The sequence below is a fragment of the Caenorhabditis remanei genome, chromosome V (assembly GCF_010183535.1).
Source record: "Caenorhabditis remanei strain PX506 chromosome V, whole genome shotgun sequence".
In the NCBI taxonomy this organism is placed as follows: Eukaryota; Metazoa; Nematoda; class Chromadorea; order Rhabditida; family Rhabditidae; genus Caenorhabditis; species Caenorhabditis remanei.
This window is the reverse complement of record NC_071332.1, coordinates 18,235,926-18,263,846: the sequence shown is the minus strand read 5'-3', so window position 1 is coordinate 18,263,846 and position 27,921 is coordinate 18,235,926. Positions and strand designations below refer to the sequence as shown.

Below are 27,921 nucleotides of genomic sequence, written 5' to 3'. Positions count from 1 at the left end.
TCAACTCCTTGTCATTTTATCCTCAGACGTTCAATACATTCTAGAGTTCAACAACTCTGACTTTTGCCTCGGTTATCACAGCTATCTGGGTGCTATTCATTATTTAGGTGTCTTTTACGTAACGAGTATTGTTGGCATGGTGTCTTCGTGGCTTATTGTGCTTATGGCCTTTTTTCGGACTATTTCAATTAAATTCTCCATGAGCTCCTGGTCAGAAACTCTGTCAAAACCAAGTTTCGCCAACACTTTGGCAGCGTCCGTTTTTGTTTTCGCACTTGCATACAGTTCTTTGAGCTGTTACACTAAATACACAATAACTCCAAAGATTCCCGGAGTGTGGTGTCTATGGACACAATATTCTGTGGATACGGGACTGTACAAATTTAATGATGATGGGCCGGATAGTGTGAAGGTAGGCATGAGAGAAGTATGGGTGGGTCCTACGACACAGTTTGACCTTTAAAAAAGTGTAGTCTGGTAGAATGGCTCCCCACCGTGGCCGACCTGGCTCCCGACCATATCCATGATGGTCCTCCTCTCCGGCGCGCGCGCGCATATCCCCCCTCCCCCTCCTCTATGTCATTTCTCCGAACTCTCGCTGCCGACCGCCTCTCTCTGTTTGTCTAGCACCCTCCTATATTTGCGTACTCTCTCGTACCCTCCACGCTATGCATTGTCTCTCCCCTTTTCTCTAACACGGGCCTCTTTCTCTCGCACTCTCCACTCTCTCACCCTTTCTCTAACTCCCCCTTTCTCTAACACCTCCACGCGATGAGTCATCTCTCGCCTCACTAAAAGGGGTATGGGGGTGTGCTAAGACACACACAAGGGGAGAAACCATGAAGACTGAGCAATCTGAAATTTTGCAAAAAATCTGAAATTGAATCTGGAATTGAACCTGGAAGTGTCTGTGTAAAGAAAAAGAAAAAATCCAAAACACTAAATGTGCTGACAAATTATATATTGGGAAATGGTCTTTTATGAAAATAATGGTTTTACAGATCTTCTGGAATTAATTTCTTTTTTATTAATTACTTTTTATTTCAATTTTAAAATAAACTTTTTCATTTCATCTGAATATGTGTGGCGTTTTCTTTTTATTCCCTTCCCCCTTCTATACGAGAGAATAGGACTGTCTCTTGTTTACCCAGAAAAAGTGTCTGACTAAGAGGCCTAATTTCTCCGACTACGCAGAATGTGTGCTCTACTGGACAACCGTTATTTGAATATTATTGGATTTTACTCATTTATTTCCATTAATATTCGATCAGTTTCGTGGATTTCTTTCATTTTTTCCTCGTTTATGGCAATTTTAAAATGAAACAAGTTAAAATTTTACATTTTAATTCAGATCTATGCTTCTGGACATCATTAATTCAAATTGTTCCGGATTTAACAATATGCTAACTGTCCCTTCACTAAATTTATCAAATTTCTCAAAAGAATTTGGTTTGTTAAGAAGCATGGTGAGGGTGGACAAATTATATATCGATAATTGCTTCAGGGCCCCGTTGATGATGATTCACTGTACAACTCGAATGTTTGATGAGTGGGTCTTCGAGTATCACACTAATTGATGGCCCAAAAGAAGTCGAAAGAGCTTGTGTTTCGAGTAAGTTGTTTATTTTCAAAAACATTAAAAATTTAGTAAAAAGTAGAGAAATACAAAATAAAATATATAGTTGAATAAATATAGGAACAAATATTATATAGAAAATAGATGATAATCATCAACAGGCATGTAGTTCAGAGATTGTATTCCTTTTTGACAGCTGGGAGCTCGTGTTGGAAGAACTTCAAGTTTCTCTGTTGGTTGTGGTGGAAGCGGCAGACAGTGCACATCGCCAAAGCTAAAATTAATAGGTTTAATTAGTAAAATAAGTTGTTTTAAGTGAATAAGAAGTAGCTTTGAGTGAAAAACTTACGAATTTGAGTCATTCCCTCCTCGATGGTTTACATTTGACGAGCGGAGTTGAATTTCTTACAAGCATTGCAAAGGTAGACGATAAGTGGTCCTGGCTCTTTGAACAAATACTCTGGTTTCAAGACTGCGGCAGTTTCAGCTGGGATGATTGCGGATTTAGCCTTGGATCTGATCCATTCCTAAAAACTTTCACAATAGAACAGAAAATAATATAATAAATTTACCATTTTCTTTGAATCCTTTTTTTTCATCGTTTTCGACCTTGTCTTCACGCTTTCTTTTGAGTGGAGTTTTCGGCAAGAAGTTGTTTTTCGGAGTTTCAGCGACCATCTCTTCATCTTTTGGAAATTTGTAGTGCTTCTTCACAGTAACCACTTTCAATTTGTCACCATCTTTAGCAACAGCTGAAGCTTCGTTACGAACGAACGGCATTTTTCTATAATAATAGAAATGAATAAACATAATTTATTTTGCGAAAGAAGAGAGAAAAAAAAACAACAAGCAGTGGACGAATGAATGAATGAAATGAAGATAACTGATGCTCACTAGAGTGGGCGGAGCCTAAATATTACAGATACACCAATATATATTCGAATAGTTACGAAACTATAAGTGTAAAAGTGTAACAATCCTCAAATTATATTAATATAGTGGTCGTAAAGGTCAAAAAGGTTGAAAGCATGGTCAAAGAGGTACTTTTTGTTTGCATAGTGGTTGTCTGAATTATTACAACATAACGCTCAATCATGCTCCTTGCTAACACTTTTGAATGTTTATAGTCGGTCCCGACCCTTTCGCAAAGTTGAAGACAATGCATTCCGATCTTTTCTCCGATTTTGTTGTCGTTTGTTGTTGAAATACCACTGGTTCGATAGTAGAAGTGATCTAGAAATTTCAACTTTTAAATTTGTTTTGAAACTAGGATCTCACCATTCCGTTTTGATCGTAGTTTTCGGGTTGTACAAAGTACGAAGTAGCCGAGTCGTTCATAACCTTCTTAGGTGGCGCATAATTCGATGAATTCATTTTCCAGATTTCGCTGAATCGCCAACAATACAGTGAAATTATACTTCAAAATGGAGGGAAATGACGGAGAAAATCAACACGCGGACGGAGGAAGCAATGCAATAGTGAGTTTTTAAAGTTTCTACCTGACTTTTATACTGTTTTGTAGGATCAAGTGGGCGGAGCATCTCTGAAAGAGTTGGGAAAAGTGGTGGAAGGCGGCAAAAGAAAGTTCAAAGGACTTGTCACCAACGTCACTTTGGAATTGGAAATTCCGAGAAGTATTACTACTGACCCGGAAGGTCCGGAACTCTTTGCCGATGACATCATCTCACTCATCAACAAGCATGCTCCAATTCGACGAACTCATCGGAACACCAGAGTCGGAGTAAACTTCGAGTCGGACGAAATTCTGGAAAGTGTCGGCCTCGCTTTCAAGGACATCTCCAAACTGAAAACCGGCGACATTGTGAGAAATATGGAGACGATGGCTCAATCCGGAAAATCCCCTCTCGATCTGGAAATTCCTCGAATCACCGCCCGTATCACTTACATCACTCCAATTACGGGAAGCGGTACAAAGAGGAAGTTCGGAACAGGTCACATTCTGGAATTGAAGTTTGGAAAGGCTGCCAAGAGATCGAAGAAATCTTCCAAGAAGACCAAGAAGAAGAAGAAGAAGACTTGTGAATTCTTGGACGACGAGGCTGAAGAGGATTCTGACGAGGATGAAGAGGCTGATGATGAGGAGGAGGAGGAGGAGGAGGAAGAAGACGAAAATGATGAAAACGAGGAAGTGGAGCAAGAAGTCGGCAAGAAGAAGCGAGGAAAAACCAACATTATGAGAAATAATGGTAAAACCTTTTTAAAAATCATGAGTTTTTAAAATTTTAATCTTTCAGTCACCCACAATTGTCTCGTCAGTGCTCTCTACCAGGCTCACATGTGGAACCAGTACAAGAAATCCAAGTCGAAGGAGGATGCCAAGCGCTACCGGCAGAGCATCTCAATGAACAGAGGACCACGTGATAATTCCCAAGTTGTTTTCAAGGCAATCCAAAAGATGAAAGATGTAAGTATTTCATTAAATATTTGAAAAAATGAATTAATTTAGGAAGCTGGGATAACAAAAACCCAAGACTTTGATTACTATGACATCCAGAAATTCCAAGAAACTGTTTTCGCTGGCACCCATCAAATTCTGGTATTCGAAGAAAATTCCACCATCCCATTCTTCTGTGGAGAATTCGTCGGACAAGACAATGTTTTGGTCCTTTATCTTGCTAAAGGCCATTTCAGTGGAGTCAGAAGTGTCTGTAATCTCCTGAATACATCATATTACTGTTGTCTGTGTCTCACAAAGTATCAGAATGCTGCATCACACTACAACTGCAAACTTTTGCATCGTTTGTGTGGAAAACCCAATTGTCCAAAACCGGAAGAAGGCCAAGAACTTTCCATTGAATGTGGATCCTGTCATCTTCACTTCAAGACCCAACGTTGCTACGACAATCATCTTGAAAAAGGTAATAATTTTGTGTATTTAAGAAACTGAAAAGTTTTTTCCAGGAAGTCGGGGTGGAAAGAGTCGTTGTGAGTACACCAAGTTCTGCAAAAAGTGTCAGACCGCTTACTACACCAACAAAAATGCAGTACCTCACCAATGCGGGCACAAGTATTGTCAGCGATGCCAATGTCTGGTTGAAGAATATCACTTTTGCTCCATGCCGGCGTGTCCAAAAAATGAAAGCGTCCTGACTCGGCTCCGAGGATACTATGACATTGAGGTTTGATAAAAATTAAATTTTTGACTCATTAAATGTATCATTTTCAGAGTTCTTCTGGGAAACTTGGACACCAAAAGCCAGTGCTCTTCAGATGTGTTCTCTGTTGCCCGAAATGCTCCAAATTCATTCCGAAAACTGTCGAAGCTGGGTTGAATGAAAAATGTGAAAACTGCTCTCCAGAAGGCCGGTTGAAGATAATAGAGTGTGTCACAGTGGAAAATCGAGGAGTTGACGTGAAAGCAGAAATGAACAAATGGATGTTCAGTCAGAGGAACAAAGGATTTGTCCTTGTAGCCCACAATGCTTCTGGGTGAGTTTTTGATTTAACAAAACATTTTCCATGGAAAATTCTAGGTATGATGGCCAGTTTATACTCGAGGAATTGATTGCAAGTAACAAATCGGCACCGGAATTATGCCTTGAAGGAAGCAAACTTATCTACCTCAAGCACAAAGGAGTTCGTTTGGTGGATTCGTTGAAATACCTCACCATGAGTCTCTCAGCAGTTGGAAAAGCCTTTGAAGTGGATTCGATCAAAGGGTAGGAGTACAAAACATGCTTACATAAAATACATTTTGGCATTACAGAGATTTTCCCGTGTTGTTCATCAAGGAGGAAAACTTTGATTACGTCGGTCCAATTCCAGACGACAAGTACTACGCATTGGACAATAAGTCTTCCTCGGCCAGAAAGGAACTTGTTGAATACTTGGCCAAAGCAAGACAAGAAGGTCAAACATTCAACTTCTTCGAAGAGCTTCAGAAGTATTGTTACAATGACGTATATATTCTCGCGACCGCCATGACCATCTTCGAAAGGGAGTTCGAAGCAATGACAAATGTTTGTCTCCTCGAGGAATCGGTCACCGCCGCCTCCGCCGCGATGAAAGTATTTCGTCGGAACCATCTTCACCCCGACAGACCAATTGGGCTGGATGCAAAGCCCGGAGCTGCAATGACTCATTCCATAGTCAGTCAAAAACACCTTGCCTGGATTGGTCACAAAGAAGGTGTTCAAGTCGATATTTCGACCACATATGGAGAGAAGAAGGTCGGCAAGTACCGAGTGGACGGCTTCATCGACAAGTGTGAGGCGTATCCGGAAGGACAAATCATCGAGTTTAATGTAAGTCATATTTCTTCCACAAAATAAAGTTTTCTACTTTAGGGGTGCTACTATCATGCCCATGACTGTTCCTACTCTGACGAATCTATCATCGGTGATTCCACAGCCAAAGAAATCCGTGAACGTGACCAGAAGCGAATCGCCGAACTTGAGAAGGAATATCCAGTAAAGGTCGTCTGGGAATGTGAAGCTAAAGAAGAACTCAGCAAGAATCTGGAGATGGTCGAATTCTATGAAGGATACGAAGCTAGAGTGAGTGTTTATTTTCTGAACTTTAGACAAAATTCGGTTTCAGGGTATTCTCCAAATGGAAAGAGCCCTTGTCGGTGGAAGAACCGAAGTCTTCAAACTATACGAGAACGATGAACTTGTCATGATAATGTTCTTGGATGTTAACAGGTAAATTAAATCTTTATTTTTCAAAACATCAACATTTTTTAGTTTGTATCCTGCGGTGATGAAGCATGAAGGATTCCCAATTGGTCGACCAACAGAAATTCCCGTGTCTGAAATCCCTTGCCCGATAGATAAACCAGGATGCATTCCATTCTGGGGATTTCTAAGTTGCAAGATTGTGGCCCCCGATGATCTCGAAATTCCACTCATTGGAGACAAATCTACTGGAAAACTTGTCTTCGCTCTTTGCAAAAGTAAGTGTTATAAGAGGTATTTTATAACTTTTTTCCATTATTTTCAGAATGTACCAAGGAGCAAAACCAGTCAGACTGCAATCACACTGACGATGAGAGAGCATTTACAGGTGTCTACACCACTGTCGAGCTCGAGAAGGCTTTGGAACTCGGATACAAAATCACCGAGGTCTACCATGTAAGTTTTTACATTGAAATGTTCATAAAAATAATATTAATTTCAGGGTACTTACTTCAAATACTGGGTCGGGAATGACGATAAAGGAGAAGGTGGACTCTTCTCGTCATATGTGAACCAGATGATTCAAGAGAAGATTGTAAGTTTCATTCAAAAACTAATTTTCAAACATGTTTTCAATTTTCAGTACAGCTCTGGTTGGCCAGAAGATGTCAAGACCGATGAAGAAAAGGAGGCATTCTGCAAAGGATACATGGAGAAGGAGCATATCGATCTCAATGACCACAGTCGATTTGTCAAGAATGTTGGAAGAAGAGCATCGTCCAAGCTGATGGTCAATTCTCTCGTAAGTTTTTCAGTTTTGTATCATTTAAAAAATATATTTCCAGTGGGGAAAGTTGGCCCAGGGAGTAGACAGGGAGCACACCAAGGTCATTATTGACCCGGCCGTGTTCTACAAGCTCTACTATGACAAGTCCGTCGTCATCGTCAACGTTCGGCCAGTGAATGACGTCATTGTCGTGAAGTACCGGAAGCAAAAGGAGACTCTGCAAAGTCTGAAAACAAGTGCTGTACACATCGCCGCCTATGTGACAGCCTACGCCCGGCTTCGACTCTACAAGTTCATGGAGAAGGTTGGAGCCAAGAATCTCATATACACCGGTAAATTTTCACAAGTTTTTGTACTTAGTTATGAATTTTCTGTTTCAGACACCGACTCTCTAATTTATGGAGTTCCGAGAGGATGTGAAGACCCATTGAAGGATGAAGTTGGTCCATATCTCGGTCAACTGACCAACGAGCTGAAGGGGGAGATGACGGAGTTTGTCGCGCTGGGTCCGAAAACATATTGTTTCAAGGACCAGTTGAAGGACGGTCAGGTCCGCGTAAGTTTTTACCACAAAATCATTAATTTTTCTAAGTTTTTATTTCCAGACCGTGTGCAAGGCCAAGGGAATCGTGCTCAATTCTGTGGCCGACAAGATGGTGACATTCGACAAAATGAAGACTATGGTGGATGAAGTGTTGGAAGAAGTGGAAGACAGGACGGTGATGCAGATCCCGCAATTCACGATGAGGAGAGATCGCGAGCACAAAGTCTACGGACGAAACATTAAAAAGTCTTTTAAATATACTTTTGATAAGCGTCGTGTACTCCCTGACGGAACTACCCTTCCATTCGGGTATCGTCATAAATAATATGCTTTTTCTTAATTTTTTTAATAAATATATTTTTCCAAGTCCGCAATGTGGCGTCATTTGTGTTGTCAATGCAGACAGAGAGGGGGGACAAACAGACACACAGACAGACGTTGATAGAGGAGGGAAGCAAACAGACAGATGGGCGAAGAAGGGTGATGATGAAATAGTTGAGAAAGGGGAAAAGTGTAACTACGTACTTGCGCGGGGCCGGGGACTGGGAAAACATAGGCCATGTCGATTTACGGGAGAGTTCGGCCATCACATATTTTAGTGAAATATTGTTGGAAAATACGTTAATATCGGAAATTAGGCAATAAAATGGAAAATTCATGAGTTTCTCCAGTTATCGAAAAATTAAAAGAAATTTTTTCGCATCGTATGGAATAAAAATGAAAAAAAAAATCAGAAAATTATTCATTCATCATGGTTAAGCTCGCGTGGCAATCTACTATTCTTGTTGTCGGTCCTAGTGGTCAGGGAAAAAGCACGTTGGCAAGGAAAATTGTCGATCAAAGGAATACAATTTTTGATGTGGGTAGCAAGATATGTTTCTGGTACTATGATGCATTCGAAAGTGTACCTGATTCGATGAAAAATCGAAAAGATGTCATTTTGAGGGAAGGACTACCAAATCTTGATGAATTGAAGAAATATAAGAAAGATCAAGCTATGGTGGTAATTGATGATTTGATGACAAAAATCGACCAAAAGTCAGGAATGGAGCGACTTGTCTCAGTTTTGGCTCATCACTATGATATGACCGTAATGTTCCTACTTCACACCATTTTCTACTCAAAAGTTATAAGAAATCTCCGCCTCCAAGCAAGTTACATCATTCTATTCAAGAATAATTCCGATAAATCGAGTGTCCGTTGTTTGGGTTCCCAGCTTATGCCTGGTGGCTGTAACACTTTTCTCTCTATTTATTCTGACGCGACCAGTCAACCTTATACTTATTTGCTGATCGACCTTCACAAAAGTTGTCCAGACGAAATTCGGTATCGTGATAACATACTTCCTGGAAATATTACTCATGTCTTCGTCCCGAAATAAGTGCGCCCATTGGGATTTGAAGACTTTCAACGAAATTCTCGCTCTTTCTGCCACTCCCGACAAAAATACCCGTATTGCCCTAATCAACTCAATTCCGGATAATAAGCTAATTTGTTTGGTAGAACTGGTTTATAACGTTTTGAAAGGAAAAGTGCATATTTCACAAAAGAACGTTCGACGACTTGAACGCTATTCACAAGACTTGCGACGCCTATCAACACTCCGGAATATTGACGAAACTCGGGAGTTTCTTGTTCAAACTGGTGGTACTCCAATTGCTGTCCTGCTGCCAGTCCTAATTTCTGCTGCCTCTTCTATTCTGGAACATGTCCTACAATAAATACGTACTCCTATCTGTGGAAGAACATGAAGATTTGGTCAAAAATCGAAACCCTGCGGATGACTCAGTCAACAAAATATTGGAGGCTCCTATGGAAAATGATGTCAAACTCTCACTTTTGCAACAACAAATATCATCTTTGGTGAAAAAGAGGAACAATGAAGCAAATGCGGTAAAAGAAGTAGAAAAGGAGAAAGAAGTGGAAAAACAACCCGAATTTGATGAAAACCTAGAAGACGATGTATTCGCGGATGCTTCCAGTAATTTTGATGATGGTGCCAGTGTGCGTTCAGACAGTTCAGCTGGTACTATTCCTGCTACTCCTTCACCCGTCATTCCACCTTCAGTCTCTACCATTGGAAAGATAATAGAAAGTCAAAACAAACTCCGGAATCACTTTAAGCGCCACCCAAATTATTTTCAAGTTGATGGGCGGACTGGTGATTTTCTTTTGAGAAACCGATTGATTCCCTTGTACAATGTGAAAAGAATTCTCGAAGATTTTTCCAATCAAAATCCAATTTCAACCCCTTCGGAATCGCTACGAGCACTGTCACAATACTTGAGTGAAACCAATTTTCCGGAAGAATATATTCTTAACCCAAAAAGAAAGTATCAAACCCGCTTCACGCCCCGGACTTTTGCTGTAAAACGTTGGAGTAATGGAGGTACACCTGTCAAGAAAAGAAAAACTCCTTGAAAGATTGTACCATGATCCAAAATGTGGACTTCGTGGCGCGACAAGCCTTCTCTCCCGAGCTCGAAAAGTCGACCCTACAATAACAAGAAAAGACGTCAATGCTTATTTGCACTCAAATGATGGCTACACTCGACATTTCCATAAAACAAAAGATATTGTTCACAACCCATGGGTTGCTTCTGGCCCGGATAGTCACCACATGGCAGATCTAGCCATGCTTCCAACTCTCAAAAAGCACAATTCTGGTTTTTGCTACATACTAGTAGTGGTCGATGTCTTTAGTCGCTTTGTGTTTGCACGCCCTTTGAAAAACAAAGAATGTATGTCGGTCACCCTAGCATATGAAGATATTTTGGAGAAGACACTACGAATTCCGAAACGCCTATATACAGATAAAGGTAAATTATTTTGTTTCCAATATCACACTATTTCCAATTTTTCAGGAACCGAATTTATGGGAAAACACTTCCGAAACCTGTGTAAGGAACTTGCTATCGTCCATATGAATCCCAAAAACACCAATGTGAAAGCGTGTTATGCGGAAAATGCCATTATGCGAATAAAGAACAAACTTGAAAAATGGTTCACAGTTTCCCAATCCTACGAGTGGCTCGAATTACTACCGAAAATAGTGGAAGGTTTGAATACTACATACATGGACTCGATCGGGACAACCCCGGAACTTGTCACCTGGAAAAATGCTGAAAAAGTCTGGAAGCGTCTTTATGGAAGTCCAACAACATATTCTCCAAAGTATAAAATTGGTGATACTGTCAGGATTCTTCTGGAAAATTCTCCATTCGCCAAAGGAACACGTGCAAAGTGGACGGAAGAGGTTTTCAAAGTTGTCAAAATTTTGAATTACGACATTCCTGTATATATACTGTGCGATACGTTGGAAAGAGAGGTGGATGGGATTTGGTACGAAGAAGAAATGGTACTTTATAATAAACCTGATAATTTGCTTAAAATTGATAAAATTATAAGAAAAAGGACTAAAAAGGGTATTCGTGAGGTGTTTGTTAGTTTTAAAGGACATAGTGATAGTTTCAATTGTTGGCTACCAGAATCTGATTTAATCTCTCATAATGGATAGTCCTAAGTGGGTTTGTGGAAAAACCAACTGTTCCAAGGCTTTAATTGTATTTCTTTCACAAGTTTTAATAATTTATGTTGTCAGTTTTGTCGCCTTATATAAAATTTGTACTCTTGACTATACGCACCATCAACACTGGCTTGTTATTCTTGGCTCGTGCATTGGCTATCTCTTACCGAATCCGAAAATTAAGGAAAATGAGTGACTTTTATGTTACACTTGTCTCCAATGCGCAGGAAAGTTCAACAATTTCAAACTTTCAAACCCGTCTCTCAAAACGGTGTATCCATGTAGAGTACAGAAATGTACATTTTCTACACCAAGTCAGCTGATTGATATTCTTAATCACACATTTTCGAAAAGTGTGAATACTGCAACAAACTCTACGGAAAAACACACATCGACTCTTTTTGAATACAATTCGTTGTTTAATCGGGTTACTATCAAACAAATGAAGAACATATCACGCATCGAACTTTCGGACCGTCTCAGCTATTTTCTCGGAATAGAAAAAATTTCAACGAATTTCCCCATAAATGGACAATATCCCATGTTTTCTGGGTCGGATCTGATGTACATCTATTCTGAAGACCTTGTCGAACCTCAAACGGTTAGTCACATGAAAGCACCACTTTTGAAGGTTATCAGCATAAGTCCGGGAAATGAGGGAAATATCGAACAATCCTTCACAAAACCAATATATGTGCCTGTTCGTGTCAAAGAGTGTAGCCGTATTGGTATTCAAATAAAGAACGATCGAGATCATTTCATTCCATTCAACTCTGGAAAGATAGTCGTTGTCCTTCACTTCCGTCCTACCAAAGTTACATTTGATGGGTGATAACACTTTCACTTATTCTACAACATACAAGACTCGATTAACACTATGCTTATTTATTTTGATCCTGATAATTCTATTGATTGGGTCCATTTTTTCGAAAATGACGGTAATCAGACTGGTTCCGGTGGATTTCGTGCCGGAAGTATCTACCAACGCGGAAACGGCCCTTTCTCGCAATTACTCGGAAAACTCTTCATTTCTGCTGTTCCCCTGCTAAAACGCTTGGGTGTCTCGGTCGGCCGAGAGGTTATGGACTCATCACTTCGTGTTGCAAACGACGTGGCGGCTGGTGATTCATTCAAACAGTCCGTGTCAAAAAACGCTACTGATTCCTATAATTCTCTGGTCAATCGTGCTATTACTAAACTTGGCCAATCTGGTGGTCGACGAAGAAGAAAAACGACTAGCCGGAAACGGAAAACTACAAAAAGCCCTAGAAAGGTGAGAAAATCTCCAAAACGCAAAGTTACTCCGCGAAAGCGCAAGTCTACTAAAAAGAGATCGATACCAAAGAATACATCTCAGAAAAGAGACATTTTTGGAAAATGGCGAAATTAATGGATTCGAGAAGCGGACCGAGTGCTCCAGCAAACATATGTGTTTTTGATACTCCACCAAGTCAAGTAGCTTTTACCAAAGGAACATGGATGACCTATACGCCTTCAAGTGCTGTGGATTCTAAAGGCCCATACACTTTCAATGTTTATGATAGTGCACATTTCTTCCAACTCAACAAAACCTACATCAGCTTCAAGTTGAAACTTAAAAATGAAACAGTCGATGAAAAAACTGCACCGCCATCTGTCAAATACGTAAACTTTATTGGTGCTACATTTTTCGACCAAGTAAAAGTGAGCTTCAACAGTATCCCCCTGTATGACTCGGACCATTATGCCTACAAAAGTTATATTCAAACATTGCTTGGAGAAAATGACGAAACCAAAGAAGGATTTCTAACAACTGCCGGCTGGAACGATCCCACTAGCACGGATGGAAGATCATTGTCATCAAAGTCTTTTCTCGATTTGTATGCCCCTCTTCTTCTGGAACCCTTCCAAACGGAGAGACTTTTGATCCCACACGTTAACATTCAAATAGATCTTTACCGAAACAAGGATGCGTTTTGTCTGGAGACCACTACTGGAAAAACTGCTGAGTTGGAAGTTTCTGATATGAAGTTGCACATGCGTGCAATAGATGTTGTCTCATCAGCCACGATCGCTCTCGAAAACCGTCTGAGAACTACCCCAGCCCAATATCCATTCACCCAGACAGTAGCCAAAGTAATTGGAGTGTCTGAAGGGAGATATGAGCTACCATTCAACACTATTTTCCATGACCATATCCCGCGAAGAATAATCGTTGGTCTTCTTTCTCCGGAAATTTCTATATCCAAAGACTCCCTGAAGTTTGACCATTACGATGTTTCTGAAATTCAACTCAATGCTGGCGGAACAATGTATCCGCCTCAACCAATTCAATGTGACTTTGAAAACAAGGACTATGCGCAAACTTTGGCCCGTATGTATGAAGAACTTGGATGTGTTTCAAATAAGACATGTCCTAAAATTACATACAAAATGTTCCGAAGTGGCTTCACATTCTTCGTTTTTAACCTTTCACCCATTGATACCTCAAATTCTTGGGAAATGATACAAAGTGGAAGTACTCAGCTTTTGATGCGGTTTAAGAAGAAAGTACCGACTGGAGGGGTAAATGTGCTGATTTTGGCGCAATCCGATGCAATGTTTACATTGGACCGTTTTCGAAATGTTACGGTGGTCAAGCAACATAATTAAATCATTCTTCTTGCTTCTTTTCTATCGAGCGGTCGTATTATCATGCTCCCTGGAACTAAACAACCCATTGTTGTACCATCCGACTATAGTCCACCGGACATTGGGGTAATATTTAACAGTCTGTTTTTCAATTATAATCTTTTAACTTTCCAGTTTGTTGATGTGTGTCTATCTTCCCACTTGATGGAAAAATTCGGACGTCTGGATAATCTTTCGGCCAAAAGAATCCAGGATCTCAATCAATATCTCCTCAGCATAAACATTCTGAAAATGTGGAATTCATGCAACGGTCTCCCAGTTGATACTAATTCCGAATTGAGCCTGTGAGTTTAACAAAAATCGTAACTAATTGTCTATATTTTCTTTCCAGTGATGCCACTCCACGAAACCACAGTTTCCTAAACATGGTGATCCAGACCGGACAAGGCAAGAAGTCGCAATATTTGGCGATCCAGAAGTATTTCAATGAAAAGTACAAAATTCGTATCAATTACCCCCATTCCCCTCTTTTGCGTGATCGTGGAGGACGCATGTACCCAATTGAAACTATCTGGTTCCGACTTTTCCTGTATTAAATTTATTTTTAATAAATTATTGTTGAATGTCTCTTTCTACTATACAACTGGAGAAATTTCTCCGTTCATGCCGCATAACAAGGGAAAGTTTTTGTGGTGTTTTCCCAAGTGACCACCACCCCGTCATAACTAGACTACCTTGTTCTTTTATATGGAATACCGCTCCAAGCAGTGACATCGGGGAACATTGGGTCGCTTTATGGATAGATGATAGAAACTTTGCCCATTTCATGGATAGTAGTGGAAGTGAACCTCAGAAAGGATTTTTGGATTTTTTCTCGAAAAATTGTGGAAAGTGGAAGAAAACGTTTGGAAAACCAGTTCAAGGGATACTATCAAATGTGTGTGGGTACTACTGCATCCACTTTTTGATAAGAAAAGCTATGAAACAGTCAAATAAACGAATAAGACACCCATTTACTACAAATTTGGGAAAAAATGATGATTTTGTGGTAAAATGGGTTAAAACCCACTTGAAGACGTGTGAAAGTAGGGTATATAAACCCCTGAAACCAGTGAGACAGTCATTCATTAATAATGTCTGACCAAGACGGTGTACCGCTCCCAGCTTCTCCGCTCCCACAAGATGATATTGACACCAATCAACAACCATGCCGACAAAACTTCTCGGAATCTCAGAAAACAACACCTCAGATGCTACCTCTTTTCGTGGAATCTTTCAAGAACCTCACTTTGGCCGGGACAATCAAAATTTATAAAGATGAATTTGCCAATCTACATGTGACGTCAGCATGAGTCATCGTTCATGCCTGCTCATCAAATCACAACCATTTTTCAATTAGCCTCAGCACTCGTCTTACAACAATATTCTTTGTAATATTGTTTGTTTTATGAGGGACGCTTTCTTGGCCCCGTAAGTTTCGACATTTTAAAATTATGTATTTTATGAAAAAATTTCAGAAAGAAATGAACACAAGAGGGTTATGATGGAGACGAAATGAGCATAAGAGAAAAAAGTTGAACCCAAATAAAGTAAGAAGAATTTTCAACTTTGAAAATTGCTCTAATGTTAATTGTTTTCAGCAATATTCTACGGCGCTTGCTACTGTCTGTTTTGTGTTCAAAATGTACTCAAATGAAGTTGGGTGTACTCTATAAAAGTGCGACGCTTTCAAGACCAAATGAATATGTTTGTTCGTCTTCAACAAGGAACTGTATTATATGATAATTTCTGTATTGACCGTTCTGGAATATCCTGAAAATGTATTGTTCTAATAATTTGTTCTCTTCTCGAATAAAGACGCATTATACAACTTGAACTTTTCGCCTAATCAAAAAAAACGAAAAATACGCAAAGTGCTGCTTCTTACACCTCAAGGTCGTTGCCAACTTGTTAGCATGATTAGTCATCTGAGAAATCATGCTGTGATGTCGAGTGGTTAAGGATGAAATCCAAAGATATTCAATCAAATAAATCCAATAATATTCAAATAACGCCTGTTCAGTGGAGCGCACTTTAAGTCGGAGAAATTAGTTGGTCAGGTCTTTTTCAAGGTAAACAAGAGACGGTCCTCTTCTTTCGTATAGAAGGGAAAGGGAATAAACATAAAACGATACATTCAAATGAAAAAGGTTTATTTTAAAATGAAATAAAGAGTAATTAATAAAAAAGTAATTAAAGAATTCAGAAGATTGTTGTCTTTTAGCCATTTTTTTTTTCATAAAATTCCATTTCCCAATATATAATTTGTCAGCACCTTTAGTGTTTTGGATTTTTTCTTTTTCTTTACACAGACACTTCCAGGTTCAATTCCAGATTCAATTTCAGATTTTTTGCAAAATTTCAGATTGCTCAGTCTTCATGGTTTCTCCCCTTGTGTGTGTCTTAGCACACCCCCATACCCCTTTTAGTGAGGCGAGAGATGACTCATCGCGTGGAGGTGTTAGAGAAAGGGGGGAGTTAGAGAAAGGGTGAGAGAGTGGAGAGTGCGAGAGAAAGAGGCTCGTGTTAGAGAAAAGGGGAGAGACAATGCATAGCGTGGAGGGTACGAGAGAGTACGCAAATATAGGAGGGTGCTAGACAAACAGAGAGAGGCGGTCGGCAGCGAGAGTTCGGAGAAATGACATAGAGGAGGGGGAGGGGGGATATGCGCGCGCGCGCCGGAGAGGAGGACCATCATGGATATGGTCGGGAGCCAGGTCGGCCACGGTGGGGAGCCATTCTACCAGACTACACTTTTTTAAAGGTCAAACTGTGTCGTAGGACCCACCCATACTTCTCTGGCATGAAAGATTTTTTTAAAACAATTTTTATTGCAGATTTCGATATTTCAGATAAAAACGTTTTTATCGACGTATACGCTAAAAATTGTTCTAAACGCCACAATCCACGTTCTCCTGACTCAAAATGGGTTTTGATGGAACAGTTTTTCCACGCGGTCGTGTAGTCCTCTCGGACAAGTTTTTCCTTACAAAAATATATTGTCCAAGAGGACTACATGATCACACGGAGAAACTCTTCCATCAAAGCTTTTCTTGAGTCAGGAGAACTGGAATTGAAGCGATTTTCAGCATATGCTGCAATGATCGAAGCTTCTTAAAATTTTCTGAAATATCGGAATCCCAAATACGACTTCAATCCTCTTTATTTTACAGATTGTAATAATATTCACAATTTTCGATGGTCTTATGCAAATTCTTCAACTAATCCTACTCATCGTCTCAACTATTTCTCTGGTCCGATTCATTCGAGAAACTTCGAAGATCAAGATGCTCAAAAACAAGAACGATCGACAGAAAGAACGAACCGAAGGACTGATTCTTTTCACTCTGGTCTCATTTTTCATAGCCACTTTCCCAACTATTCTTGTCAATATGACGTTTGCAATTGTTGCCAGCTTAGATATGACTCCGTGAGTTATAATTTTTTTTTCACTTTTTCAAACGATTGGTCTTCAGAATGATTCTCATGGCAAGTGAAAGAATCTCTTTGATGATGCAGACACTAAACTCGAGTACACATGGAATTATTTGTTTATTGATGTCTTCCCAGTACAGGGATGTTGTTAAGAATACATTCAACTCTGGAAATGATAGTACTGTCAGTGTTATACCTGTTGAGAATGTTTCAGTCGTCAGGGTTGACAGACGGGCTCGTGAGTGAGATAAGTAGGTTTTTGAAATTGTTTTATTTTTAAATGATGTGAAGTTGTATAATAAAGTTTCGATAATAATCTGTTACTGATTTCTCTTGTCAGACTCCGAACAAGTTACTGGCTGTCTAACAGTGCCAAACTTATTATAAAGTTACAGATTGTCGTGTACAGACATTTTTAGAGAGATACAAAAGGTACTACTTTTTGAACTCAAAAAGTTTTGTATGGAACTAATGATGATGACAGACTGTTTTCCAGTCCTGGCCATTGTTTGAGAGGCCACACAATAGTGCGAGGCGTAAGGTCGAGAAAACGCTCTCAGTTGCACAATGGTTCACACGGTGCCGAAAAAAGACTTGGTTGCCAAGAAACTTGAAGTTTTCGAGAATCTTGCAATCATCTCAACTTTGCTCCTGGGAAGATGATGACAACTTTCAATTACAATAAGAATAGTCATCATTATCAAATAGCTGGATATGTGAAGATGCTCTCTATTTGTCATCAAGTTAAGGGGTATATAAGGAGCCAGAGTACTCAGTTCTTTACCCATTCTCTCTTGTGACTATGGACCCTTTCTCTTATCCTTTCCCAACATATAATGTTGATTATTCCTCTACCCCTACATATTCTGGCTACTACCCTAATACGGATTACTGGAACTGGGTCAACTATTACTATCAAAATGGATTAAGCTATGATCAGCCGACGTCTTCTGGATATTCATTTATGACTTCACCACCAACTTCTACGATGTCAACTCCAAGTACGTCCTCAGAACCTGATTCAACTGCCACTTCATCTCCAATGCTCTCAATGACGCCTTCATTCTATCCGATACCAACTTCTACAATGGCACCAACCACCACCACTCCCCATCGTTCCCAGGGTTCTCCCAAACAATGTTCCAACTGCTTCGCCACGGAAACATGTCAATGGAGGAATGTTCGATCGGAGAACGGAATTCTGTGCAATGCTTGTTTCATCTACCTGAGAAAGTATAAGAAGACTCGACCAGTTACTGCAGTGGAGAAGTATAGGAGTAAGAAAGTTCATCGCCAAAGTAATTCTGACTAACCTTTTCAATTTTTATTTAGTTTTCATCCCGGTACATTCTAATCTTGTATTTTTTACTTTGTTTCAGTTGTACTTTTTTTCGTTTTACTCAATAAACTAGGAAATTTAAATCAATTGTTTGACCTTCGTTGCTTCTAATTTTAAAAATTTGCAAAACACTTGAAATTTTAGTTTTATATTAAACGCTTGCAGGTTTTAATGAGAATTTAGCTGCTGAATTGTTGCAAATTGTATGTGCATGCATGCCAAAAATACAGAAAATAGTGAAGAATCAGCGGTTTTTCAAACATCTCCTATTATCAGTCAAATTTTTAACAGAAGTTTTGAATGTTTAGTTTATATTATCCCTCTCTGCAATTCAGAAATGTTTTATCAATGCATATACTTTTTTTTTCAAATTCTCGGAAAGTTCTCAATCTAGAGCCTAAAATTGTATGCATTCTATGGATTACACATGCAGTATTTAGTTTTAAAAAACCTTTTTAAGTCTCACCCGCTCTCAGTGATTGTCCCCCAATACACAGAGCAAAAGGTCTGTTCCATAATTTTTCAATTCTGAATTTCATATCAAGTATTTACTGTCAAGAAACTTGAAGTCTTCGAGAATCGAAGTTATACCGAATCCTTCCCAACTTTACTCCTGGGAAGATGATGACAACTCTCAATTACAGTACGAATTGTCATCATCCTCACTATCAGATATCTGAATATGTGAAGACACTCCCAATTTGTCATCATGTTAATGGGTATATAAGGAGCCAGAGTGCTCAGTTCTTTACCCATTTCTTTTTGTGACTATGGACCCTTTCCCAACATTCAATATTGATTATTCCTCTGACCCTACCTATTCTGGGTATTACCTTAACAGCGACTACTGGAACTGGGGCAACTATTACTATCAAAATGGATTCACATATGATCAGCCGACGTCTTCTGGATATTCATTCACGCCTTCAACTTCTACCATGTCAACTCCAAGTACCTCCTCAGAATCTGATTCAACTGCTATTTCATCTCCAATTCTCTCAATGACGCCTTCATTCTATCCGATGCCAACTGCAACATCAGCCATAACATCTTATTCCAATGCTTCTTCACTGCTCACAATGACACCACCAACCACCACCACTCCTCATCGTTCCCAGGGTTCTTCTAAACAATGTTCCAACTGCTTCGCCACGGAAACATGTCAATGGAGGAATGTTCGATCGGAGAATGGAATTCTATGCAATGCTTGTTTCATCTACCAAAGGAAGTACATATAAGAAGACTCGACCTGCGACCGCAATGGAGAAGTATAGGAGTAAAAAAGCTCATCAACAGAGTAAGAAAGCTCATCGCCAAAGTAATTCTGACTAACCTTTTTACTTTTTATTTATGTTTCATCCCGGTTAATTATATTTTTGTAAATACTTTTTTTTCACTTTGTTTCAGTTGTACTTTTTGAGTTTTATTCAATAAACTAGGAAATTCTAAACAATTTATTGACCTTCTAACTTATCAGACATGTGACTTCAAAAATGACACTTTTTTTTCAATTTAATCCAATTTTTCGATCGGCGTTGACGCAACTTTAAATGTCCTAGCAATTCATTTCAAGTAAACGTGCTTAAAATGTGTTATGTTTGTTTGAAAGCTACCCAATTTCTGATATGTAATTTCCTCTCTGTTTTTCTGACACCAAAAACTTGTCAACTACATTCAAACCAGTCGGTTCACGTCGCCTAACGGCGACTAAACCTCCTTCTCAACACCACCCTTCTAGGTGTTACAGTAGATCGTAATTAATCCGAAAACAAACGACACGTTTGGAATCTCCTGTTTGTCTGACTCTGACAGTGACAAAAAATCATTCATATCGCCTCTGTGGATCAATCCGGAAACGGACGACACGTTTTGAATCCTCTTTTTTCTATATCTGAATATAAGAAAAAATATTCCATGTCCCAACATGGGTTTGATTCATCTGACTACAGTCAACGTTCTTGACAGATCGGGAACCTAAACGCACCGACCTTCCCCATTTGAAAGTCGAACTTAGCTTTGAAGTATAACCCCTCGCAACATGAACAAATTTGATTCATCCTTCTGGTATAGTGAGAGCTCCTTTCTTCTCGCCGTCACATCAGCGGGCTTTTCTGATCGTCTGGCAGCTGCCCGGGAAGCTACTGAAGCCCTTCTAAATTATCTTCGGACTTTTTTCACTGCTGTTTCCAATTTTTACTGTTGGTTCTGTTGCTGTTCGACTTCTCAGTGTCAGACTGTAGGTAGAGATCGTCGGTCTGCTGTATCAGCTGCCATGATTTTTAACCTCAATTTTGTGTCATCCTGACAGCTTTTTGATTGGCTACCATGCGATTTGAATCAGCAGCTGTATTTTTCTGAAGTCATCAAAAGTTGATCTCTCTTCCTCTCTAAAGCGAGGTTATGCGTTTTTCTTATCTCGTTTCCACACTGACTGACGTGTCATCATCTCGTCCTCAATCCCCGTCCATTCCGCCAAGCTTTACGCTCATATCTAAATCCGAGCCAAGGCTGTCAAAAAGGCCGGTGGACGATTTTATATCCCTGTTCCCAGCCATGGAAAATTTTCGCTTCTTGGCGGTCTTGTAGAGGACCAAAAGATTAGTCGAATGCAAAAATTCAGCCCGGCGTCATCTTTTTGTCGTTTTTCTTTACCGACTCCTGTGTCATGCGTTGAATGTCCTGTACCCATCAACTCCTCCGAGCTTCAATCTCCCATCTGATTCTGAGCGAGGCCTTCACCGGAAACAGGAGAAACAGCACCATAATCATCCACTAAATTGTCGGCAGGAACAATAGAGACAGTGACGCCATGAATGTAATAGGAAAATTATAGTTATCAGCAGTTCAAAAGAATGGGATCTACGTGGCCCCATGTCTGGACTTCGCGCAACTTCCGCTTTTCACGCAACTTCCGCCTTTGAAATTTTCCGACATTACCGTAAAAACTGTATTTGAGGTGCATGCAACTCTATTGTTCAAAGGGTCCGTCGGAGTGCAACTTTATTAGAGGGGCAATTCAAATAGGGATTGTACCTCTATTTTTCGTCAACGAATTCGCCCGACCTCGATACCCAACTATCTTTTGAATTTGCTTGATTTCATTAGTTGTTTGGCCGAATTTTTCGAACTTTTACGTAAAAACGGAAAAAAATCCTGAATTTTCATGGCAAACTACGTTTTTAACAACAAAAATGGCGAAATAGTAATGTGAGAGAACAGTTCGGAGTCAGTTAATGATGATATTAGAGAAAAGTGGAAATCACTGGAAGGCAACTGTATTAGAGGGGCACCTCAATTAGAGGGTGCACCTTTATTGTTCAAAGGGTCTGTCGGGGGCACCACTATTAGAGGGGCACCTCAAATAGAGTTTTTACGGTATATTTCGGAGAAATTATCCGTCGGATAATTCTCCGACTTTTATTTTTGGAGAAATTATCCGAAATTCTCCGATTCTCCGAAAAAAAAGTCGGAGAATTTCGGAGAATACCGCAGACGACGACACTCAAAACCCTGTTTTTGTTATATTTCTACTGGTAAAAGCTTTTAATGATGATTGAACATGTTTTAGAAAGGTGAATTCTGAAAAACGCAACAGAAAATCCCTTTTAAAAGTCGGAGAAAATTTAGAATATCCGATTCTCCGACTTTTTTTTCGGAGAAAAAGTCGGATATCCGATTCTCCGACTTTTTTTTCGGAGAAAATTTCGATTCTCCGATGCTCCAAAAAATTTTTCTCCGACCAAGCCTGACCCATATCCACAATCATCTTTCCCCTGTTTTCAGAAAACTACCCGTATTTGTATAATATTGATCAATCTTGGAAAAAACACGTTTCGGAAACCTCTTTTTTTCCGAACCTATCAACAAAAAAATTTAAAAAATCTTTCTTCGCTCCTGGGATCGAACTTAAAACTAACTGTAGTCAACGACGCTTAACTTGCCAGATCGGACGCGGCAACACGTTAACCCGAACCATGCGGCCACGTGAAATGCAAGCCAAAGAAAGGAAAGAAATGACGACGCTTAGGCCGACAGTTTCACGCCACTTTTTCCACTTTTCATTCCCCTATGCTTTATCACATACTTGTCAAGGGCCGGGCCGGGCCGGGCCGGGCCGGGCTTTTTTTTCAAAACTTCAGGCCCGGCCCGGCCCGGCCCAAGCCCGGCCCGGCCATGGCCGGCCCGGCCCGGCCCCTCAGGCCCGTCTTTTGGAGGGAATTTTTTTTTCAAATTTTTTTCAAATTTTTTTTTCGAATTTGAGTAAAGATGGACTAAGTTCAACTTTGACTTTTTCATAGAATAATGTATGTGTGTCTGAATTCATTTTCATATCGAAAGAAAATTTTCAAAGAATTTTTTTCAAGTTTTATAACATAATTACTTTCGCCATTTTTTTATTGTTTTCTTCCACGGCTACAGAAATGCCCAAACTGTTTCGCCGCTTGATCTCTGCGGGGTTTCGACCGAATTTTTATATTCTTTCGATATGGAAATGAACTCACGAAAACACACAGATTATTCTGGGAAAAAAATCAGATTTGACCTCAGAGTTTTTTATTGCCGGAGGCGTCTCGCTGAAAAATTCAGTCAATCTTTCGAAAAATATACTAAATCATCGTGAAAAAAGTATAAAAAACGAGTAAATTGGGAAATTTTCCCTGAGGAAAAATTGAATTTTTGGGAAAAATTTGAAAAATTTTCTCAAAAATCCCATATCCCTGAAAAGAGGGGCCTGAGGGGCCGGGCCCGGGGGCCGGCCCCTCATTTGACAAGTATGCTTTATCAGTGTTTTTGGCTCAGAAGGCGTCATTTTGAAAATTTTGAAAAAAGAAAAATACGGGCATCGAGTGGTGAAAATTTCTGATCTTTTGGTCCAAATTTGAAGAAAATCGGTTCAGTAGGAAGGGCGGTAGGATCGGCGAACCACAGACAAACATACAGAATCTGGTGTTTGTTAATAGTAAAGATGTCCCTAAGCCTTCTTGATATCGAGTACTTGCTAAAATATCTCAACCTAATATTCTCCATCGTGGGTTTCGTCACCAATCTAATCCACGTGTATTTTCTGACGAGAGACCTCAAAACCCAACCAATTCTTGTCTTTTTTACGGTAATTTGTGTTGGAGATTTGCTTCAGTTGAGTACTCAAGCTGTGATCGAGTCAGTACTGATTATCACTTATATCGATCATAAAAATTGCATTGGTTTTGTGAATTTACCAGATTTTATATTTAAATTTTTATTCGAGTTCTTGAACGCACTTGGCTATAAAATTGGAGGCTTCACTATTGTTGTTATGTTATGGATTCAAATAAGAAACTTGAAAAGAAATCGAGTTTTCACTTTTAAACAAGCAACTACAGTATCCCTGGCTACTGTAATAATAGTATTTATTGACTATACTCTTTTACTTTTATCCATTATAATTATGACATTTGACACAAACGTGTTCGAAGTACAATGCAGTCATGATGATATATTTCAGAATTATTTTTTGAATAACACAAATGATTCAAACTACGCGACAATATTCTTTCATACCGCTGGAACTATTGAAGTGGTTTTGGAAATTATTCGATTCTTTTCGGCTCTGATTTTTCCGTTTTGGTTGATGAAATTAGTGTGGAAATTGGGGGATGAAAAGAAGAAACATTCGAAATTGATTATTTATTCATTGTTTTCGTTTCTGGAAACTGATATTGTGAGTCTTTTTGCGAGGAAGTACTTGTATGAGGGATACATATCCGAAACCATTTCTCAGTAAGTTTTTAAGGGGCGTTGGCGCACTTTTAGTGAGTTTGCGCGTTTTTGGAGACTTGACTTATTTTTAGTTTGTCAGGTTTTGGGTTACTGTACTAGGATCCTCGGCTACTGTACTTGAATCTTGGGTTACTTTACTTAAATCCCGGCTTACTATACTTGAATCCTAGGTTACTGTACTTGGATCATGGGCTACTGTACTTAAATCCTGGGGTACTGTACTTGGATCCTAGGTATATCATGCAATTACTGGCCCATTTCCAGCGTTTTCAGAGCATTTATGATCATGGACCCAATTCTTCTGGCTTTCCTAATCTGTAGAAATTTTCAGAGAAAGCTCAGCTATCCCTTCGGCACTTGTCAAATTATCTTCATTATTTTTCGCTAACTTCCGCCCATTTATTTTTCTATTTGTCTCATCTGACTACCAGAAAAATGTGAATGATTTCTTCTCGCTGACTTCTGGAATTACACCGAAACGACGTCAAATTGTTTCTACTACAACAGTTTTAATATAAAAACTATTTTATTAAAAGAAAAGTGTTAGTAACCTTCAGAATGAACTGTTGCAGACGGTCTTCTCCAATCTCTTGCCTCTTCCACTTGAATCTGGAAATTCTTTTGTATAAATAAATAAATAAAATTCTTTTCTGAAAAATATTACCGTATCAATGGATCCCGTTAGTACAAAAAATGATTTCAGATTTTTCTGATATTCTTCAGACACAGCAAGAATTAGATATGGTAGGAACGATGAAGAGATATTTTTGAATAGTTTTCCGATTTCATAGGGTAAAACACCGTCACTGAAAAAATAAGACCATTTTTTTGACATTCGGAAGATAGTAAATTTTGGTTTCAGAAAAAAATATATATAGATAGCCGTTCCTGTTCTCCTGACTCAAAATAAGCCTAGGTGGAAGAGCTTTTCCGCGCGGCCGTGTAGTCCTCTCGAAAAAAATAGTTTTGAATTGAACAGAATTCTTGTCCGAGAGGACTACATGGAAAAACTTTTCCACTTAGGCTCCTTTTGAGTCAGGAAAACTGGAATTGAAGCGATTTTCAGCTTATGCGTCAATAATAAGAGTTTATAAGAATTTTCTGAAATCAATAAATTATGAATGACTTCGGTTTTCCTTTAAATCACCGCGCAATTTTAACGCAATTTCAGTGCCAAAAATCAAAAACTCACTTAGTGGAGACACCATTCTCATCGAATTCCATCAACCACAATCTCGTAATTACTATCAAAATATCGACAGAGATAAACGATAGTGTAACACTAATTATCAATTTAGACGTCTTCTTCGCCTGAATATCCGCCGTTTTCCACGATAAAATAAGAAGATAACTCGGGAAAAATATAGTTGTCAACAGTCTAATGATAACAAGGAGCCCATCAAAATCTCGTAAATTAGTATAGAATTTAGTGAAAAAATTCGAGTTGCTAGTCAAGTACTCTGTGAAGACCACGACAGGAGTACACTCTGTCCATGGTGTTCTGGAAATGATAAGGGCCAGGGAAGTGAGTAACATAATGTGATAGACGATGTTTAACAAGACAGTAACCATAGAGGCGACAGTGACATTCTTGTAGGTCACAACTTTTTTCTTTCTGAGATATCCAACTTGCATATATGCCATGACAACTATTATCCAACTGCTGATATGTTCAGGAGCAGTGAAAAATGCTTCAGAAGTTAGTTTATAGATAAGATCTGGAATACTAAAATATCCCACACAATTTTTGTGTTCGATATAATTAATGACTGAAACTGTCTTATTTACGATAGTGACACTCAATTGAAATAAGTCGGAGACACAGATTACGGTAAGGAATAAAAAAACTGGTTGGGTACGAATGTCTCTGCTGACAAACCAGAGATGGATGAGGTTGGTGACAAATCCGAAAATTGAAATCATTAAATTGGGATACTTGACCAAATATTCGATATCGAGAGGGTTTGTTGTATTATTCATCGCTTCCAATGGAAATTCTAAACAACTTATTCAAAAGTTTTAAAATGAATTTTTCAATAAGAATGAATGAAATAGTGGTTTTAGTTTTGGTTTTCAATCAGTGGTTAGTGATCACTGGCATATGCCACACAGCCTATAATTATTTTTGGCATTTCCCAATCTTGGCAGTGTCTAAGGCATAAGAATAGGTCAGGGTGCACTGGCTATGCACCTAAAATACTAAAAGATCAGTAATAAAAATGATTTCACTTCGAAAACGGGAATTATATGTTTTGAATAATTGCTTTTAGAAAATAAATCCGAGAAATTTCTCTCGGTGCATTATCACTGAGGGTTTTCTTGAATTTAACTACAGTTTTTACCAGGGGTAGTGGGTACGGTAGTAGAACTGTAGTGGATACTGTAGCTTCAGAATTTTTTTTGTTGATAATGATGTTTGGGTTAGGCGGTACTGTGGAATTGTCGTCAATTGCAACTGTTGTTATCTGAAAAATGATGGTTTTTTTTCAAATGTTTTTTTGACATTTTTTCAATTTTTGATCGAAAATGTGAACATTTTGATAATTTTTCAGAATTTCTACTAATTCTTAATCATAGTCAAAATTATGAGTTTACATTTTTTTAAAGAACTTTCTTTTTCTCAAAAAACAATTCGATTATTGGCTTCATAGATTCAAATTATTCTGTAATACTGCTTCTATATCATATTTTTTCAAGATTAACTTGTCACTCGTACTATTACGTATATCACTAAAATTTCCAATTACTCTCCAACTCTTTTACACATTTTGAAAATATTTGTAACCAAATTTATTTGAACAAAATAACTTTTGGAAGGAACAAAAAAAACTGAAAAATACAAAGAAAGCATATAACCGTATCATATATAACCTGTTAAGCAGAGAAAAGTGGGGAGGGGATTGACAAAGGTACGAGGGGAAATGGGGAGGAGAGACCTAAAATATATTTACGATATAAGGGGGGAAATGAGAAATGTTATAAGAAATAGAGCAGTTAAAGGCGTATTGTGGTCTGTTGTGATGTTTTCATATTTTAATGTATGAGTTTCGGCGAGTTCATTTTCATAGTTCAAGAATTTTTTAATTCGGTCCACAACCCGCTGAGAGCGAGCGCCGGAAAGTTTGGTCATTGAAAGGGTCGCAGAAAATTGGGGGCCGTGGCCTAGAAATTCGACTTCGAAAAAGTTGATTTTTTGAATTTTGACGGTATTTTCGATTATTTTCGTTGTATTTCTTCAATAATTTCGATAGAAAACGGCAAATAATGATAGAAAAACACTAAAAACTGTCGAAAATAACGCCAGAAGTAGCAGAATACTGAAAAAACCAACGGAAAGTTTGGCCAGCGAGAATTTTCTAGAAATTTTACTTATGTAAAGTTGTTTTTTCAGTATTCTGCTACTTCTGGCGTTATTTTCGACAGTTTTTAGTGTTTTTCTATCACTATTTGCCGTTTTCTATCGAAATTATTGAAGAAATACAACGAAAATAATCGAAAATACCGTCAAAATTCAAAAAATCAACTTTTTCGAAGTCGAATTTCTAGGCCACGGCCCCCAATTTTCTGCGACCCTTTCAATGACCAAACTTTCCGGCGCTCGCTCTCAGCGGGTTGTGGACCGAATTAAAAAATTCTTGAACTATGAAAATGAACTCGCCGAAACTCAT

General features: G+C 38.9%; 6 protein-coding genes across 6 annotated transcripts; 3 read left to right on the top strand and 3 right to left on the bottom strand.

The window, feature by feature from the left end:
- Window positions 1-1,746: 1,746 nt before the first annotated feature.
- On the bottom strand, window positions 1,747-2,356 carry GCK72_021008 (uncharacterized protein; the record flags this gene model as incomplete). Its single annotated transcript, XM_053733941.1, has 3 exons — window positions 1,747-1,850; window positions 1,986-2,103; window positions 2,186-2,356. The coding sequence occupies 3 exons, from the start codon at window positions 2,354-2,356 to the stop codon at window positions 1,747-1,749; spliced, it is 393 nt and encodes a 130-aa protein (XP_053582854.1).
- Window positions 2,357-2,680: 324 nt separating this feature from the next.
- Window positions 2,681-2,950, bottom strand: GCK72_021007 (uncharacterized protein; the record flags this gene model as incomplete). The annotated part of the gene is made up of 2 exons (XM_053733940.1): window positions 2,681-2,809; window positions 2,855-2,950. 2 exons carry the CDS (start codon window positions 2,948-2,950, stop codon window positions 2,681-2,683), a joined length of 225 nt encoding a protein of 74 aa, XP_053582853.1.
- A 10,793-nt stretch (window positions 2,951-13,743) lies between these two features.
- On the top strand, window positions 13,744-14,276 carry GCK72_021006 (uncharacterized protein; the record flags this gene model as incomplete). Its single annotated transcript, XM_053733939.1, has 3 exons — window positions 13,744-13,806; window positions 13,855-14,024; window positions 14,072-14,276. The coding sequence occupies 3 exons, from the start codon at window positions 13,744-13,746 to the stop codon at window positions 14,274-14,276; spliced, it is 438 nt and encodes a 145-aa protein (XP_053582852.1).
- A 1,096-nt stretch (window positions 14,277-15,372) lies between these two features.
- GCK72_021005 (uncharacterized protein) lies at window positions 15,373-18,466 on the top strand (the record flags this gene model as incomplete). Its single annotated transcript, XM_053733938.1, has 4 exons — window positions 15,373-15,426; window positions 16,893-17,149; window positions 17,196-17,392; window positions 17,904-18,466. The coding sequence occupies 4 exons, from the start codon at window positions 15,373-15,375 to the stop codon at window positions 18,464-18,466; spliced, it is 1,071 nt and encodes a 356-aa protein (XP_053582851.1).
- Window positions 18,467-19,263: 797 nt separating this feature from the next.
- Window positions 19,264-19,731, top strand: GCK72_021004 (uncharacterized protein; the record flags this gene model as incomplete). Its single annotated transcript, XM_003100471.2, has 1 exon — window positions 19,264-19,731. One exon carries the CDS (start codon window positions 19,264-19,266, stop codon window positions 19,729-19,731), a length of 468 nt encoding a protein of 155 aa, XP_003100519.2.
- A 5,710-nt stretch (window positions 19,732-25,441) lies between these two features.
- GCK72_021003 (uncharacterized protein) lies at window positions 25,442-26,233 on the bottom strand (the record flags this gene model as incomplete). The annotated part of the gene is made up of 1 exon (XM_003100484.2): window positions 25,442-26,233. The coding sequence occupies one exon, from the start codon at window positions 26,231-26,233 to the stop codon at window positions 25,442-25,444; it is 792 nt and encodes a 263-aa protein (XP_003100532.2).
- Window positions 26,234-27,921: the final 1,688 nt, after the last annotated feature.